General features: G+C 38.5%; 1 protein-coding gene across 3 annotated transcripts in view; it reads right to left on the bottom strand.

The window, feature by feature from the left end:
• ATP8A2 (ATPase phospholipid transporting 8A2) overlaps window positions 1-18,515 on the bottom strand; it is a 663,533-nt gene that overhangs the window by 238,188 nt on the left and 406,830 nt on the right. For all 3 annotated transcript variants that reach the window (XM_038388027.2, XM_043504314.1, XM_038388029.2), the window contains 2 exons: window positions 8,732-8,915; window positions 1,201-1,311 (listed from right to left, as the gene is read on the bottom strand). In XM_038388027.2, the coding sequence (XP_038243955.1) occupies window positions 1,201-1,311; window positions 8,732-8,915 (295 nt within the window). The remainder of the gene's footprint in view (window positions 1-1,200; window positions 1,312-8,731; window positions 8,916-18,515) is intronic.

Consider the following 18,515-nt stretch of genomic DNA (forward strand, 5'->3'; position numbering starts at 1 on the left):
GGAGGGATTTTAAAGGTGTTTACCCTTCCCTTTATATTTATGACACCATGTCTGTGAAATATACATGGATTTAAGTTTTGGCAAAGACAAAGGACAATCAGAATCTATCTTATAATGAAGGAGAATTTTAACCTTAACCCAAATAAATTTGGTAGTCTCTAAGGTGCCACAGGGACTCCTCGTTGTTTTAGGAGAAACTAGTGTCTCTGCATACAATTCTGCAAAACTGAAATTGCTGTCTGTAATAGCTGTAATATCACTCTTAGCTATGCTACACTCACACACCAAAAGAGTACTGTAGTGTTGGTGGGCTGAATGCACTACTGACATAGAAGCAGTTGGAAATGACAGTTTGACTCTTCAATACTATGGTAGCTGTCCACATGTAGTAAACAGACTTTGAACTGTATTGGAAATGATAAACTCCAGAAAGTAGAGGTCATTCAGATACATTTAAGAAAAAATGGAACATGTTAGCTGAGAATTCCTGTTATCCATGAGAATAACACATGAATAAATGATGATCAGACCCTGAGGGAGTCAGATATGTACACCGACCATGTTATGATTTATTGAACAGTAAAACATTTCTGACCTACTGTCTCCTGTAATCTACTCTAAGTGTCTGGCTAATTATAAAGTTCTCATTTTGTTGTTTATTATCCCTCCCTCTTAGCATCTATTTATTGGAAAGAATGAAGAAAAACCTTCAACTATTTTTTTAAAATAGATTTTGAGCACTGGTTCAGCAACATAGAATTTGCCATATCAGATCAGATGATTGATCCATCAAATTTGGTATACTCATGATATACACGGCCAAATGTGCAATAATGTGCATTCCTGACCATTGCTACAATCAGTTTATACCCTGAAACAGGATATTTGATTTCTCCCATCATCTCATCAGGCATAACTACACATAGTATTAAAGGTCATAAATGTATCCAACTTCTTTTAAAATCCAGCTTCACTATGTGAATAAATAAAAGCATTAACTATAACTAGGTACTAGTAACAGTACATGAAAGTATATGGCAGTGAACTCCACAAAATGAATACATGTCATGTGAAGAGAGCATTTCTTTTTGTTTCAAAATTAAATGTTAATAATTTAATTTTAATTTACTAATTGCAACTGTTACTGTTTGCCAAACCAATTTACCCATTGCCAAAACCCATTCTCTTGACTGTTCTTACCTCAATAATATACAAGACCACATTCTTGTAGAAGCAATACAATATGCATTTGGTCACTCGATTGTAACTCCAGGCTCCATGGACTAATAATAGTTTCTCCAAGTAAGAAAACTAGAAAAAGAAAAATGGACACAAGTAAAATAGCCTCACATTTTACAACTCTATACAAAGTAAATGAAATTTTGATCAGCTATTAAATCCATTCCAAGAACTTCCTTTCCATGAGAGTAATTTTGACAGATTAACCACAAACAAAACATTTTAAAAAAATCACAGCAAAACATTCCTTTTTTGGAATAAATCTTTTAAACATGATTCCATAAATTTGATCCTTATTTGTTTTAAACAGGAAGAAGCCTTCAATTATTATTACTATCCTGATAGCAAAATGAGGCAAGGTTAACATAATAGGGCCTATTGGATTAAATATAAATGCAAACTCTTATTTCATGGCAAGAGAAGATGACTGTGTTTGAGGGTTTAATAATAAGTGTGTGGTACAAGGCTCTTCTCTGTGTTTTAAAAGGAGCAATGTGGTAATAAGAAATGTTCTGGGCTAAAATGGAGACTGAAAAGGCAAGAGTTCTCAAAAGAAAAAAAACAACACTAGCAGCTTTTGAAAGAAGATGGGAACAAATACATTTTTATTAACATTTACAGTTCACTAGATAATAATAAATATGGTCATATACGAGCATCTATAACAAGTTGTATATTCCTTTTTCCCCCTTAAATAAACCCAATTAGTAAATGAATCTAATGTTTATGGAAATTGCTGCCTAATAATACTAGTTTGAACCACAAAGATGACTCAGTTCTACTCCTATTTAATTCAGTGGGATTTCTCACATTGCCTTCAATGAGAGCGAAATCAAGCCCACAATGTGGGCAGGAAATGTGTGAGCTCTGTCAAGGAACGCACTTATGACTTGCAACATTCCTTTTAGTTCAGCCTCAGGCCCCCCATGAGAAGAGACTGAATTTCACCATTTTGTGTGGTGGTTTTGGGGAACCAAAAGGATGCCAAACTCCTCATTTCCACTTCTGGGCTAGTGATATGCCACCTTAAAAGTTTTGGAGTTCAAGTTTCAAATTCTGGTTCAAATTTATTATTCATCCAAAGCCCATTTGAAACTCTGGGATCTCCAAACATAAGCTAGAAATTTCATGATATATAGCCTCTCTCCCAAGATCTCCAGCACTTAATGCATTTGCTGCAAATACCACAAGAACAGGCTCTCCGGTGGTATTTCAGCAAAATAATAGAAAACAAAGCAAACCACATTATAATTCAGTTTGGATTCAGTCTCTATCCAGCCTGCATCAGGATTGGAAAGTAGATAATCAAAAGTGACAGGTTTCAGAGTAGCAGCCGTGTTAGTCTGTATTTGCAAAAAGAAAAGGAGTACTTGTGGCACCTTAGAGACTAACAAATTTATCAAAAGTGAATGGCCAATAAACATACTAACCCATTAACTACCTACCAACCTACTCTCTCTCTTCAGTCCTGCCACAACTTTAATGCTTCCCAAGAGTCATCCTTTGACAGAGAGGCAAATAGTGTAAACTTCAGCAAGGCTGGCATGTATTCCATTGATATACTGTAGAATAACCCAAAGTGGAAAAACTGCACAAATGGTGTGCCATAACTCATACGATTTTAACAATGATTTAGTTACTATAATGCTTCTCACTGGGTTTGTAATCTCTCAAAAAAATGCAAAAGTGCTACCTAAAAGAGCTGAGGAAATGATGCAACTCAGAAAGAATAAGATTCTGATACTTAAATACACGCGAGTTGTCCCACTGAGCAGTGACAAGGAATTAAATGAAACAGAGCCATGTTTTATTTTAACAGAGCTCAGTGGAGCTACTGACATGCATTGAGTTACTTACATGAGTAAGTGTTTGCAGGAAGAGGGGGTCTAATAATAAGTGAGATACAGAGCATACGTAGGTGCCAGGAGATTTATAAATTGTAAGGCCAAAAGGGACCATTATGATCATCTACTTTGACCTCCTGCATAAAACACAGGCCATAGAACTTCTCCCAGCAATTTGTGCATCAAACCATATCTTCTGTTTGAGCTATAACATATCTTCTAGAAAGAATCCAGTCTTGATCTAAAAATGAGAGATGCACTACCAAATAAAAAGGTGTGTTTAGAGTACCAGTACTCATTATTTAATATAACTGATGAAATTTAGGAAAAAGAAAACATCTAGAATACAACCCAGGCTTCCCCATGAACAAAACTGAACCATGAACTCAACATTTATTTTAAAGGAAGAATTTCCCTGAGCAATTTTCCCCTTTAAAGAATTCAAAAAAGCAATGGTCCCTAGACACTCCAGATTCCGCCTCTGGATAAAAAAGTATCTTTTCTCAATAAAAAGCTTTACTAACTTTTAGAACCATGTAAAGAACTTCAGAATTTTGGTTTAGGAATACTTTGAAAATGAATCGTGGGGACAACAACGTTTAAAAAAAAAAGATGATGCAAACATACTCTCTGTATGAATGGAAGTTATTCTTTGGGGCACTGGGTCAGAGGCAAACTTCCTTTTTATTTGTTTAGTTCAATATATGATTCCTTGTGAAATCATTAGTGAGTCTTTATATAGAACTTTATTTTTCCATGTCTGCCCACTTCTGGAATCACCGGATTGGAAGTATCATTTGGGTACAAGATACTACATTACAGTGGCCTACTTAAATTTCTCAGAAGAACATTCTCCCTTCAAGGCATGCATATAATTTCCACTAAAGTTGTTACCATATATGTCTGCACTGAGGAAGAATACACCATATGAAGCCCAAGTTTTCCTTTTGAAAACTATTTAGTGTTATTTTAGCCTAGTATTTCTCCTATTGCAAATAAGTCCATCTTATTTTATTAATCAGCACACAACACAAATTTGATTCACGTTAACACAGCAATATACTGTAATCTTTCAGGTTAATAAAAACACACTTCTCCCCTCTAAAACGAACAGTTCCATGTTATTAAATTTTGTTTCCAAAATTAAAACTGCATGTTTTTGGTGCCAGCAACTTAAATAAAAGCATTAACTATAACTAGGACGGTCAATTAATCACAGTTAACTCACGCGATTAACTCACAAAAATGAATCACACTTATAACAATAGAATACCAATTGAAATTTATTAAATATTTTTGGATTTTTTCTACATTTTCAATATTATTTCAATTACAACACAGAATACAAAGTGCACAGTGTTCACTTTATATTATTATTTTTGATTAAATATATGTTCTGTAAAAACGATAAACAAAAGAAATAGTATGTTTCAATTCACCTCATACAAGTCCTGAAGTGCAATCTCTTTATCGTGAAAGTGTAATTTACAAATGCAGACTTTTTTTGGTTACATAACTGCATTCAAAAACAAAACAGTGTAAAACTTTAGAGCCTACAAGTCCACTCAGTCCTATTTCTTATTCTGCCAATCGCTAAGACAAACAAGTTTGTTTACATTGACGGGAGATACTGCTGCCTGCTTCTTATTTACGTCACTTGAAAGTGAGAACAGGCATTCACATGGCACTGTTGTAGCCGGTGTTGCAAGGTATTTACATGCCAGATATGCTAAATATTCGTATGCCCCATCATGCTTCGGTCACCATTCCAGAGGACATGCTTCCATGCTTATGATGCTTGTTAAAAAAATAATGCGTCAATTAAATTTGTAACTGTATTCTTTGGGGGGGAGAATTGTACGTCTCCTGCTCTGTTTTACCCACATTCTGTATATATTTCATGTTATAGCAGTCTCAGATGAAGACCCAGCACCTGTTTTGTTTTAAGAACACTTTCACATAAGATTTGACAAAATGCAAAGAAGGTACAACAGTGAGATTTCTAAAAATAGCTACAGCACTCGACTCAAGGTTTAAGAATCTGAAGTGCCTTCCAAAATCTGAAAGGGATGAGGTGTGGAGCATGCTTTCAGAAGTCTTAAAAGAGCAACACTCTGCTGCGGAAACTTCAGAACCCAAACTATCCAAAAAGAAAATCAACCTTCTGCTGCATCTGACTCAGAAGATGAAAATGAACATGCATCAGTCCTCACTGCTTTGGATAGTTATCAAGCAGAACCCATCATCAGCATGGAAGCATGTCTCCTTGAATGGTGATTGAAAAATGAAGGGACATATGAATCTTTAGGCGCATCAGGCACAAATATTTTGCAACGCCAGCTCCACAGTGCCATGCGAACGCCTGTGCTCACTTTCAGGTGATATTGTAAACAAGAAGCAGGCAGCATTATCTCCTGCAAATTGTAACCAACCTTGTTTGTCTGAGCGATTGGCTGACCAAGAAGTAGGACTGAGTGGACTTGTAGGTTCTAAAGTTTCACATTGTTTTATTTTTGAAAGCAATTTTTTTGTACATAATTCTACATTGTAAGTTCAACTTTCATGATAAAGAGATTGCACTACAGTACTTTTATAAGGTGAATTGAAACAAAGTTTTTGTTTTTTTACAGTGCAAATATTTGTAATAAAAATAAATAAAGTACATTTTGCATTCTGTGTTGTAATTGAAATTAATATATTGGAAAACGTAGTAAACATCTAAAAATATTTAAAATAAATGACAAGTTTCAGAGTGGTAGCCGTGTTAGTCTGTAGAATGAGGAGTACTTGTGGCACCTTAGAGACTAACAAATTTATTTGAGCACAAGCTTTCATGGGCTAAAGCGACTAATAATTGCAACTTTGGTCTGTAAAGTCACCTACTACAGGACAGGCCCAACAAAGAAAGTAACAGAACGCCACTAGCTGTCACCTTCAGCCCCCACCGAAAACCTCTCTAGCGCATCAAGGACCTACAACCTGTCCTGAAGGACGATCTCTCACTCTCACAGATCTTGGGAGACAGGCCAGTCCTTGCTTACAGACAGCCGTCCCAACCTGAAGCAAATACTCACCAGCAACCATACACCACACAACAAAAACACTTACCAAGGAACCTATCCTTGCAACAAAGCCCGTTGCCAACTCTGTCCACATATCTATTCAAGGGACACCATCATAGGACCTAATCACATCAGCCACACTATCAGAGGCTCGTTCACTTGCACATCTACCAATGTGATATATGCCATCATGTGCCAGCAATGTCCCTCTGCCATGTACATTGGTCAAACTGGACAGTCTCTATGCAAAAGAATAAATGGACACAAATCAGACATCAAGAATTAGAACGTTCAAAATCCAGTAGGAGAACACTTCAACCTCCCTGGGCACTAAATTACAGACCTAAAAGTCACAATTATTCAACAAAAAAAACTTCAGAAACAGATTCCAATGAGAAATAGCAGAACTGGAATTAATCTGCAAACTGGACACCATTAAATTAGGCTTGAATAAAGACTGGGAGTGGACGAGTCATTACACAAACTAAAACTATTTCCCCATGCTAATTTTCCCCCTACTGTTACTCACACCTTCTTGTCAATTGTTTGAAATGGGCCATCCTTATCATCACTACAAAAGTTTTTTTTTCTCCTGCTAATAGCCCACCTTAATCGATCGGTCTGTTAAGAGTTGGTATGGCAACCCCCATTTTTTCATGTTCTGTGTGTGGGTGTGTATATATTGATCTATCCATCTCTCTCTATATCTCTCTCTCTCTATATATATCTTCCTTCTGTATTTTCCACTGCATGCATCTGATGAAGTGGGCTTTAGCCCACAAAAGCTTATGCTCAAATAAATTTGTTAGTCTTTAAGGTGCCACAAATACTCCTCATTCTTTCTTAAAATAAATGGTTTTCAATTGTTGTTTAATCGCGTGATTAATCGCGATTAATTTTTTTAATCACTTGACAGCCCTAACTATAACATTATCTCTATTGCTATTGTCAATAATCCCCAAACCACAGTTAAACTGAGCACAACCCATTTTCACCATTCTTAGATTAACCCGAAAGCCACTTGAAAGTGACACATGAATATCAAATGACTTCATCAGGTTTAAACTAATTAGATTAAATGCCAAAGGCATTAATAAAATGTGATCGGCCATCTATGGACAAAACTCTGACTACCTATTCTTTTACACTGTCATTTTAATAAATAAATTGAATCTTATGAAGTCTCTGTAAATACGGATTTTTTAAATGAATTGTGCCTCAAAAGTAATATATGGTAGAGGGTATGAAGATTAGTAATGTAGAGACCACTGCTGGACAATGTAACCGTTGTGATCAAGGCAGTTGAAGGTTGTCTTAGTGTATTACTTTTTTGGTGTCATACTATATAAGTGTACTTGCAGTATACTACTGCCTATTACCAAACTAATATTGGATGAGGTTTTTAACCTGACATTTTAAAAATGCATTTAGTGCTTGTGAAAATTCTCAGATGACCACCCCTGGATATGGAGGCTCTCTGCCTGACCACGGCACATACACACCATGGCAGCAGCAGTGCATGGTTCCTTGATTGCTCTGTCAATGGGTCAACCTGTTTAGGAACAACTGCCTTGAGGAGCAATAGGGGAGTTTGCCTTTCTGCCCTTCCAATCCTTCAGCTATCTGCTGAAATTTCCAACAAGGGTACCAATTAGTATAAATTGTAAAGGAAGATTTCATAGTGAGTTCATCTGACAGCTACATGCATGTGGCAGGAAATCCCAATCCATTTCTCACAGGCTACCAAAGAGCCAGCAGACTGTAACAACGTTTGGTCATTACCCTGTTCTAGATTTGCATCTAACCTTCTTGTATTATTACCTAATATTAAAGATTTTCTTATCACAAGTGATAGTGAACATGATACCTTAACCGTAAACAAACAACATTCACAGTACATTTACATCAGCAAAAGTCTCTTTTCTTTCTTTTGTTGCTTTTAATATGTTTATATTTTGATTTGTTCAATTAAACAAAGAGCTGGCGCAATCTGCATGGCTTCCCACTACTGCCTATAGATAAAGTAATCAGTGCTGAATTTGATGGGATGAGTTGGGAGCATGTACCCTAGTCACTGTCACTGCCTGAATTATCTCAAAATCTTGACCAGCTTTTTAGTATTTGAATAACTGATTCTTTAGTAGTTTAACAAAAACGGGGTAAAGAGACTTCGAAATAAAAGAAATGTCCCATCATCATCTACCTCTTTTGGACATTAATATAGTTCACCAACAGGTGTCAGTGACAAGTGCACACTGAGGAAGATAAATTATAATTAGAAGCACATTAAATGTAACTGTCATGAATGGCGCCTTTTCCTGATTACTGAACAGTTTGAATGTTCCACAGCTGGCAAGAAGAAACCTAAGCCTTTAGGAAAGGTTGATCATTGCCCCAAAGGGCACAACAAGATCAAAACTAAAATGATCCCTAATACATCCGAGGTATCAGTTTTAGATGGCTGTCTCAAGGAGGATATGAACAAAGATTCTCTCGGCTTGAAAGCCAGCAATGAAGCGCTTATGCTGACACACAGCTGATACCTCTGTCAACAAAACATGGCAGCTGCTTTTTAGTGCCTCTGACCTGTGCTATGGAGTAATCAGAAGAGTTGGTTGCCTGCATGCCCTCATTCCCACTGATCCCGACTCCCACATGCGCAGTTTGGATCATTCCCACATCATTGGCACCGTCTCCGATGGCTAATGTGATAGCATTTACATGTTTCTTTACCATATCTACTATTTCAGACTTCTGCAGAGGAGACACTCTGAAAAGGAGAAGAGAAAATGTCAGTTTCCCACATGCTGAGTTATGTATGCCTTTCCAAAAAGACAGCTGTAATCTAGATTTAGATGTGCTGCAAGGGAGTTACTGGAAAATTGCCCAATTCAACACTCAGAGTTTAGAACATGTGCCAAATGTTTTCAGAAAGAGAAAGAAGCATTTTCCATTTTTATAAGCTAAAATGAGTGAATAAATAGAGATCATAAACAAAAACATCAAATTGATTTTTTTGTGTGTGAGAATTTAATGCTCATGAGAGATGCCAGATTTAAAGGCTTGGAGACTGAAGTCTTTTCTTTATCTACTACATCGTATGCATCAGCTGTGCAAGCTTCTCCACTGCCCCAACTGGATAGGCCACTTTTAGGTTAGGAGGATAAGTCATTCTCTAAGGTGCTTTCAATACTCGGCCTCTTTACAGAGACTTCTACCAAGGGGGTCAATTGGTACAAATAGTGGTCGTGGTTTTTGAGGTTGAAGGACAAGATTGTAGTAAGACAAGCAACTACCAGGAAGAAATAAGGTGGTATAGGAAAAGTCCCTTCTTCCCACTTATTTTACACCTGCTTACTCCTTGCTGTGGGTTGCTTTTCCTCTGTTACAACCCCATCTATTCATCTCTTTAGTTGGTAAGTTATACCACCTTAATGCTATCTTATGTTGGTATGTCTGCATGTAATGTACATCAACATTGAGATCACCTCATAACTTGTCCAAATAGGTTACTCTTGGAACCTGACAGCTCATAGTTAACTGCTGTGCCAATATGCTGCAAGTGTAGGCTACTAAATGAAATACGAGTCTTCTCTGTGCAGGATGAAGACCCCAAAGCTGCAACTGCTCTCCTGTAAAACAGCCATAGACACCAATGGCATTTCTGCATATGGGCCAGATCCTTTAGCTCTGGCCATTTCAAAGTGTTGAATAAGGGCTTCACTCAGATGTCACTTACTTCACTTTGACAGTTGTATACCTCCTCTGACTTCAGTGGAGTTACGCTGCTATCTACATCAGTATAACTGAGAACAGAATGTGGCCCTATGATTCCATAATGTATTTATTCTCATGTACACTCATATCTATCTTATACGTCGATATTTTGAACCTGATTCTTCTCATTTACCTCAGTTTCAACTTGACATGCCTCCACAAAATTCAATGGAGATACATTGATGTAAATCAGGAGTAAGTCAGAGAAGACTCAGAACCTTTATGTAATACTTTGAATCATCACACACTCAAATCAACTTTTATTCAGGTACAATACCCAGATTATTGAAGGGTATTTTGGCAATACCCACAAATAGCCAGTCTGAGTATTTTAATTCTAGGCCCATCTGTACAAACAACCTTAATTCCTTTCCAAATCACTTTTAGTCAAATGAAGTCTCAAAACTACTCTACATACCCTTCCATAAAGCTTAGACAAAGCTGTTTCACAGCTGAAGCAGGCACATGCACTCACAAACAAAATATAATTGATACCCAAAGGCTTTACTATTAACCTAAGGATTTTTATACACTATTTTTTCAGACTGCTGCACTCTGTGGGAGTGACATATTTATCCCTTTTATACATCTGGCTGGATCATAGCTGATCAGGAAAAAGCATATGGCTTTTGGTAGGCCTTTCACTTTAAGGGCTTGATCCTGCCTGGTGTTGAGCACCTTTTAGGATCAGGCCTGATGACTAGTTTGAAAGGTTTTTTTTTGTTTTTGTTTTAAAAGTTACTGTGGTTGATCTTCATACGTTAACAAAAACATTTAGAAAAGCTAGCAGCTGTCGAGTTTCAAAAAACTGAAAGCAGAGAAAAGTTGACTGGGCCATAAAAACCACTTAATCCCAACAACTTTGTGCATGAAATTCTCATTGGACAGATTTATTAAACCCTCAGTTGTACAGCAATGTAAAACAGTACTTAGCACTCCAGGGACTCAACTGTACTGGAAACAGAAAATACAGACCATATTACTAATCTATCTTGTAAATTAGATGTAGAGTATAATTATAAGGCATCTCTGAACTTAATTTGAGTCAAATTTTAACTTTTATATATGTTAATGGTGTAAAATACTAATGAGAATATGCTCTATGTTGATCTCTTACAAGAGTGTCTGTGTGTATGCACAGAACATCATTTACATGCCTCTGGTGCATTGGAGGCAAGATGCAAAGCCAAAGACCTTTAGCCACATGAGAAGTGTAATTTCTCCATAACTGCACACCCTGCTGTAGCTCCTTTTGCTTACTTATAAAATGACTTTGGTTTGTTTAATATGTTTAAAACGGATGTTAATTTTTCTACTTACCAATTTATCTGAATTGCCTCAGTGTAAAAAATAGCTAAAAAGATGACTATTACATATACTGTGTTTAAAAGTACTTAGTACTTTTAAAGTACTGCTCTATACTGGGGGGGGAGGGGGGAAATCGATCTAAATTACACCACTTCAGCTATGTGAACAACATAGCTGAAGTCAACATTCTTAGATCTACTTTTCGTGGTGTCTTCACTGTGGTAGGTTGACTGCTGATGCTCCCATTGACTCCACCTATGCTTCTCACCAGGGCCGGCCTACAACATTCTGGCACCTGAGGCGGGGAGCTCAAATGGCGCCCCCATACCCCCTCGCTTGGGCCAAAACTTTGAAAGGTCTCAATTCTGCCTTCTTCCTGTTCTACTCCTCTCATGGCACTGCTCTGCTACCTACCCCAATAAAGGAGAACTAACAACTTAAAATGTCTTGTTCAAAAATTTTAAGTAACATTTAACTTTCAAACGCTTGAACAGCGAATGTAACTTTTCTTGTCTGCATAGGTTTCAGAGTAGCAGCCGTGTTAGTCTGTATTCGCAAAAAGAAAAGGAGTACTTGTGGCACCTTAGAGACTAACAAATTTATTAGAGCATAAGCTTTCGTGAGCTACAGCTCACTTCATCGGATGCATTACCGATGAAGTGAGCTGTAGCTCACGAAAGCTTATGATCTAATAAATTTGTTAGTCTCTAAGGTGCCACAAGTACTCCTTTTCTTCTTGTCTGCATAGTAAACACTGGCATTTTTATTTGTTTGAATAATAAAAATGGTGCTTTCCGTGCCTTCTTGGTTGCAAAGATTTGAACTGCTTCCTGCTGAAGGTCCACAGTCTGGGCCAGCTCACGCTCTATTGAGATGGTTGCAAGGCTGATCAGCCTTTCCTGTGTCATTATGGAGCGTAAATGTATTTTTATTAACTTCAATTTGGAGAAGCTTTGTTCTCCACTGGCAATTGTTACAGGAAGTGTTAGAAGTATGCGCAGGGCAACAAAAGCATTTGGAAGGAGGGTGGTCATCTTATTTGTGCACATATGTTCCAGAACAGCCTTTGGAGTTGATACTGCTGAAATGTGTCTTGAAAGGGCTTTCAGTTCATCACCTAAATCACTAGCATCAATATGGTGCATGTCATCATGTGTCACTGTCTCTAGTGCACTGCAATGCTGGTGTAAGTCTTCAGGTATAGTGAGGAGTTTTGGAATATTCTACAACATCCCAAATATACTGCTGTGTTCCTTGAGCTGCATGAAACGTTCAACTGACTGTTTTCAGAGTAGCAGCCGTGTTAGTCTGTAATCGCAAAAAGAAAAGGAGTACTTGTGGCACCTTAGAGACTAACAAATTTATTTGAGCATAAGCTTTTGGATGCATCCGATGAAGTGAGCTGTAGCTCACGAAAGCTTATGCTCAAATAAATTTGTTAGTCTCTAAGGTGCCACAAGTACTCCTTTTCTTTTCTACTGACTGTATTGCACAATCTGGCACCTGGTTAAAGAATTCAACTTTGAATTGTTGTTTGGGGTCTCTTATGGGATTATCCTGGGCCTCGTAATTAAAATGTCATCTTCGGTGACTCTTGTATTCTTGAATGGGTGGGAAAATAGCTTCAGTGTGAAGTTCCTATGCCAACTTCTGTGCACTCTTCAGAACATTTTGAAATCCCTTATCTGACCAGTAAGACTGTAGGTATGACTTTGCTTTGTCCAGTTGTTCCATTGCTCCAGATACATCAAGGACAACACCTTGGAGTCTCTTGCTTACAACATTTATTTCAAACAGTATGTCATGCCACAACACTAAGCCACACAGCAATTTGAAGTTACGTATGTTTCTGGTGATTCCATTTCCCTCTGCCACTGTTCTCCCACGAACAGTTCCTGTCATAGCATTATTCTCCATAATGGCAACTATGGCATCATCTATCTTCCCAATTTGGTGTTTAAATAGGCTTTATCACCTCCACTTGACTTTCCCATCATGTGGCACTCAGTGGTTTCAGTGTCAGAGACGATGTTCCCAGATGTTGCTTCAAAATTTGCCATTGATGAGTTGATGCAGAGGAAAACACAGATGCTTTGAATTATATTAAAAAGATTCAGCAGCCTCACTAGAAGCTGATGCTGCATCACTGACCACCAAGTTCAATGAATGAGAACTGCATGGGACAAAAAAAAAAGCAGCTTGAGGGTTTAACTCTTGCATCCATGTCTGCGTTCCTCTGTTCTTTCCTCTCATGTTGGCACCATTATCGTAGCCCTGACCTCTCATGTCCGCTATCGCAATTCCCAGATCTTCCAGCTTTTTAAGAAGCACATTTGTCATACCAGCTCCTGTAGTATCAATGTCAATAAATTCTAGAAAATGCTCTCCGACAGTCACCATCGCAGGGACATTTTCACTAGGTTCTGTTGGTGTTACAAAACACACCATTAAAGTCATTTGTTCTGTATGGCTGATGTCAGGTGTGCAGTACAGAATAACAGAGTAATATCTTGCTGACTTCAGATCTGCCACAATCTTCTGTTTGACTTTTGTTGCCAGTAACTTTATGATCTCATTTTGAATTGTTTTCCCAAGGCAGTGGTGTGTGTACATTTCTTGGGTGGTGACTCTTCTTAGATGCTCCTGGAGTACAGCATCAAACTCAGCCATCAGCTCCACAATTTTAAGGAAGTTTCCATTGTTTGGCACATACAGCTGACCTGAAGTGCCACGCCGTGTTAGGTTTTGGCTAGCAAGCATTCCGACAATGGCAATGAGCCTTTTCAGAACATTTTGCCAGTAAAGAGACTCTGATGCAATCTTCTCTTGATGCTGATCATCTATGGTGGCCTTTAACCTTAGTCTCATCTCAAGCTCTTTCCATCTATGGAATGCTTTCTGGTGATTTGCTGTCTTCTCATGGCATGCCAGATTTCTAACCAGATTTTTCCAGTCCTTTTTTTCCTGTAGAATCCAATGTGGCTGCAACATTAGACTGGAAGAGTTTGCAACAGCATGCAGCGTTCTGAGTTTTTGAGTACATAAGCCATGGCCTCTCCACTTTGTCACCATTGGAGATTTCACGCCAGTAATGTGATGGACGGAAACTTCTATTTTCATTGTCTTTGGAGAACATGAAGTTTTTCACTTGCTGTGGCCCATGCAGTACAAGGAAGTCCCTCAGGCTACTTCTCAAGTGGGTCCAGAGTCCTGGATCATTTAGACTTAAGGAACTAAACTCAGCAGCAGCTGTTTCTTGTGCCTCCACCACACTCTTCTCTGATATACACTTTTCTTCAGGAATGTGCATGGTTACATCCATTTGAGATGGAGATATGGATGCTGCAGTAGCTGCCAGGTCACCTGCACTCTAACTGGAAGATTGGGCATCTCCTCACCACTCACATCCTCACTGGGGCCAGAAGGCTCACCCTGAACATTTGTGTCTGTGTATCTCAGAAGAGCTCCTTCCTGCTTAGATAGAAAAGCTGCCTTTGCTTTCTTTCTTTTTCTGAATGCTGCCCCAGAGGGGCGTTTTCTTCTTTCACTGATGACTCCTGTTCTGTGCCAGTTATAGTGGCTCTCAACACTCAATTGAAGGGGACAAATAAGCAGGCTGGTAGCAGGGCCTGCATGAGGAAAGATATCAGTGTCTTAAGGGCCTAACTGGCTCCTACTACTTCAGTTGACTGCCTGTTCTCCTCAAGTGGGTTCAGGGAAGCAGCAGGAAACAGGAAGCTCCCAGAGAAGCTGGTGTTAATCAGTCCAGGCTCCTGGGGGTGCAGGAGAGGTATCTAAGAGGCTCCTCCTCCTCTCTCTCCCTGCAGCTCCTGCTGCTTTCTGTTATTCCCTTTCACCTTTTCTCCGCCTGCCTGTTATGTCGCTTGTGCCCTTCTTCCTCCAGCACAGCACTCCACCATCTCTGTGCATCTAGAGCAGAGAGATTACACATGCACCAGCAGCAGACACAATTTTCTACACTCTGGGTCCTAGTAGCTCCCCCCCCCAGTCTGGCACCTGAGGCGGCCGCCTCAATTGGCCTCATTGTAAGTACTGGAGTCGATGGGAGAGCACTCGGCGGTCAATTTATCACATCTTCACTAGATGCGATAAATCGACCCCGCTGGATCTATCACTCCAGAGGTAAGTGTAGACATGCCCTTAGAAAAAAATGTTTTTCACATATGTAGACTCTATTGTGTATTGGAATCTGCTAGAGCAGAGCCCTGTGTCCATATAGGGAGTCTTGCTAACATCAATGGGACTCTAAACAGATGCAGAGATCCACGTTTGAGAATCCTGATAGAAGATCAGGACTATTAATGCATTCTTCTAAAGAGTCCAGACACCAGCTATAACAAAGATTCCCTCAGGGCTTCCCTGGCACCCCCATTTGAGGTGTTTACAACTTGCTAGTGGGTAATTTCACTCATGGGCTCAGAATTGGTATCTAAGTTTTTCTTTCAAAATTTCATCCATGTCACAGTCAGAGCAGGGCAATAAAAGAAGCAAAATCATATGACAACTAATTTGAAAAATATGACTGTGGTTGTATTCTTTGACAAGTAATATACACAAATGAAAAATCAATATTAATTCAGGTTTCTCAGTTTCCTGACTTTTGAGAGGTTAAGACCAATTTTTTTCTAGATTGAACACATGGGCCCAGATTATCTGGTCGAACCAGGCAGCACAGGGTAAGGGCTGGGGTTCAATTGATACTAGATAGCTGAGGGTAGGGCCAGCTTCATCATAAATTAGAGCAATCTGAAGGCTGCTATAACTCATACTTGGTCACCTATGGCCTCAAGGTGCTGTTTTTACATTTTCTCTGGCCATGCCTTCTATTCCTTCTACCACATTCCCGGGTTGAGAGGAGGAACAAGTCCCATAATCTTAACCCCTTATAACTATGAAACAGGATTGCGTTTTTAATTGAAGTTAATGGGGCTTCTCAGAAAAGTAAAGTTAAGTACATGAATAAATACTCGCAGGATTGGGGTTAAGCTTCCACAAATGTTGATTTTGCATTTAATTATACGTCATTTGTCAGTCAATAAAATATCATAATACAAACTGGATTTTTTATTAAACCCTACATACTGTACACATATTCCATGTACCAATGCTGTACTATTCAGTTAAGGTGGTCAATGAATAACTAATACCCAAAGGTGGAACAATTTTTTCTTATTATCTTATTAGCACTTATTACCTCCCAATTCCAGAAACGTGTTTCAATCACATTCCTAGTAATATATCTCTATGGTAGATACAGATAGACTATACCCACAGCTAACATATTAAACTGTATTTCACTATATAGTTTAACATCCAAATAAGGCTCTCTTTATTGTAAGATAGATGTATTCAATTTCAAACTAAGGCCTATAATAAATGTATGCTTTTATAAAATGCATATTTTCCCCCCTGAAAAGTACGTTTCCTGGCTCCAGAGAATATTTTTTCATGCATACAGTATATTAGCTGTAGAAGTTACAACTTGAGATGGTCACTGATTTCTTGAGGGATTTTGTATTTCTTTTTAAACTTTTTTTCTTCTCAGCTTCCAAACTGTCTCTCATTCCTTTTAATCTACCTTGCCCGATTGTGTGGTGCTAGATAGCATTAATTCTCTTAGATCGTCAGAGCTGTGATTCATTTCTGCACTTTTGATAAGCTATCTACATGAATAATTAGAAGATTACAGCACAGACTACTCAACTAACCTGAAGTTCAGGTGGTATCTTGATAGTTCCCCTGCTTTTCCAGTTCACAAAACTTCCTGGATAAATGAGTAGCTCAAAGTGTACTGAAAATTAACTGACTGCTTTGGAACAACATGTCATTGCAGAATTTAACAATCCATAACTGCCATTTGGCAAAATGTGTCTGCTTTCACTACTTGTCTTACCCTAAAAATAAAACTAGGAAGGAAACTATGCCCCGAGATACATCCATGCACATGGAGATTAAGAGAAGTAGTAGTATACAGAATGGCATGTTCATCAAAACCCACCTCCTCCGGTATTCTGAGACTGGCAAAACTGGAGTGCATCTATGAAGGTTCTCAGTGTGCCTGTCTGGAAGACTATAACCCCAAAATGGGACCGACCAAAAGTGAAATATTTTGCATTGGTTATTTATTAATAGGCTCCTACATGACCGCTGTGAATTTGTTTGGATGCAAGAGAAAGCAGAATTTGGAATAAAACTCTTATGTTAAAGGTACATCTCTGGGCAAGGGAAGAAGGATTATGATTCCATTATACTTATTGGGCCAAATCTTCAAGTATCTGCTTATGCCCAAATGGTCCTGTCTGCTTCCATAAGTAAACACAGGCATATGGATTTAGCCTTTGGGGCCAGGACTGGGTCTTCTGTCTTTACAAAGCTTCTAACACACTTTTAATGCTAATGCAATATACATACTATAAATAATGACTATCCAAGTGTGTGTGTTTGCAGAAAGGTAAGTGTTAGCCCTGGGAGAACTTGAAACAGGGTACCTGGGGAAGAAGTGGTAGCAGGAATGCAGCTGTTCTGAGTCAGGCATCCTCAATGAAGCTAGATGGCTGATTATTCAAACCTCACTTACCTTAAACCCAACAGGGGACAGGACCCTTTGGCATAAATGGGACTGGGGATAAGTGAGGTTCAGATGTTTTATTATATGCATATTATCACCATCTTGTGAATTTTCCACTTAGTATGAAAATTATAGGAAAATTGCACAGGGCACACTGAGGGGTTACATGACTTGTTCATACCAAGCACTTTAAAATAGATTTCCATTGACTTCTATTGCTCAGCACCTGCAACTGTCATAAAAAATTCAATTGGAACTGTGAGTGATCAACACCTTTCAGAATCAGGCACTTAACTGGTAATGAATTTGATAGTCATATCTCTTGACTAGAAACTTCCTTAATTAAAACTATATTTTGCCTTTCCAGGAAAAAGTTGTAGGATTTATTTTAAAAAACCTGAACCTTGGGGTAGTTCTGCAGAGGTTCAGCTAACCTTTCAGCTACAAACAACATCTAGGGCAATCGCAGCTGCTCTTTTAAGCACTTCTAACTGTCCTAGAAGTCAATGGGAATTGTGGATGCTCAGCATTTTCAGGTTCCAGTCCCAAGACTGCAATTACAGAGTAATTATGGCTGCACTGTGAGAGACATCCAGTGTCTGAAAGTCAAACATAGAAATGCAATTACATAATGGAATACTAATTTTTTTTTGTTTATATTACATTATAGCCTAGAGTCCCAACTAAGACTAGGGC

Source organism: Dermochelys coriacea, chromosome 1 (genome assembly GCF_009764565.3).
Source record: "Dermochelys coriacea isolate rDerCor1 chromosome 1, rDerCor1.pri.v4, whole genome shotgun sequence".
NCBI classification, from domain to species: Eukaryota; Metazoa; Chordata; order Testudines; family Dermochelyidae; genus Dermochelys; species Dermochelys coriacea.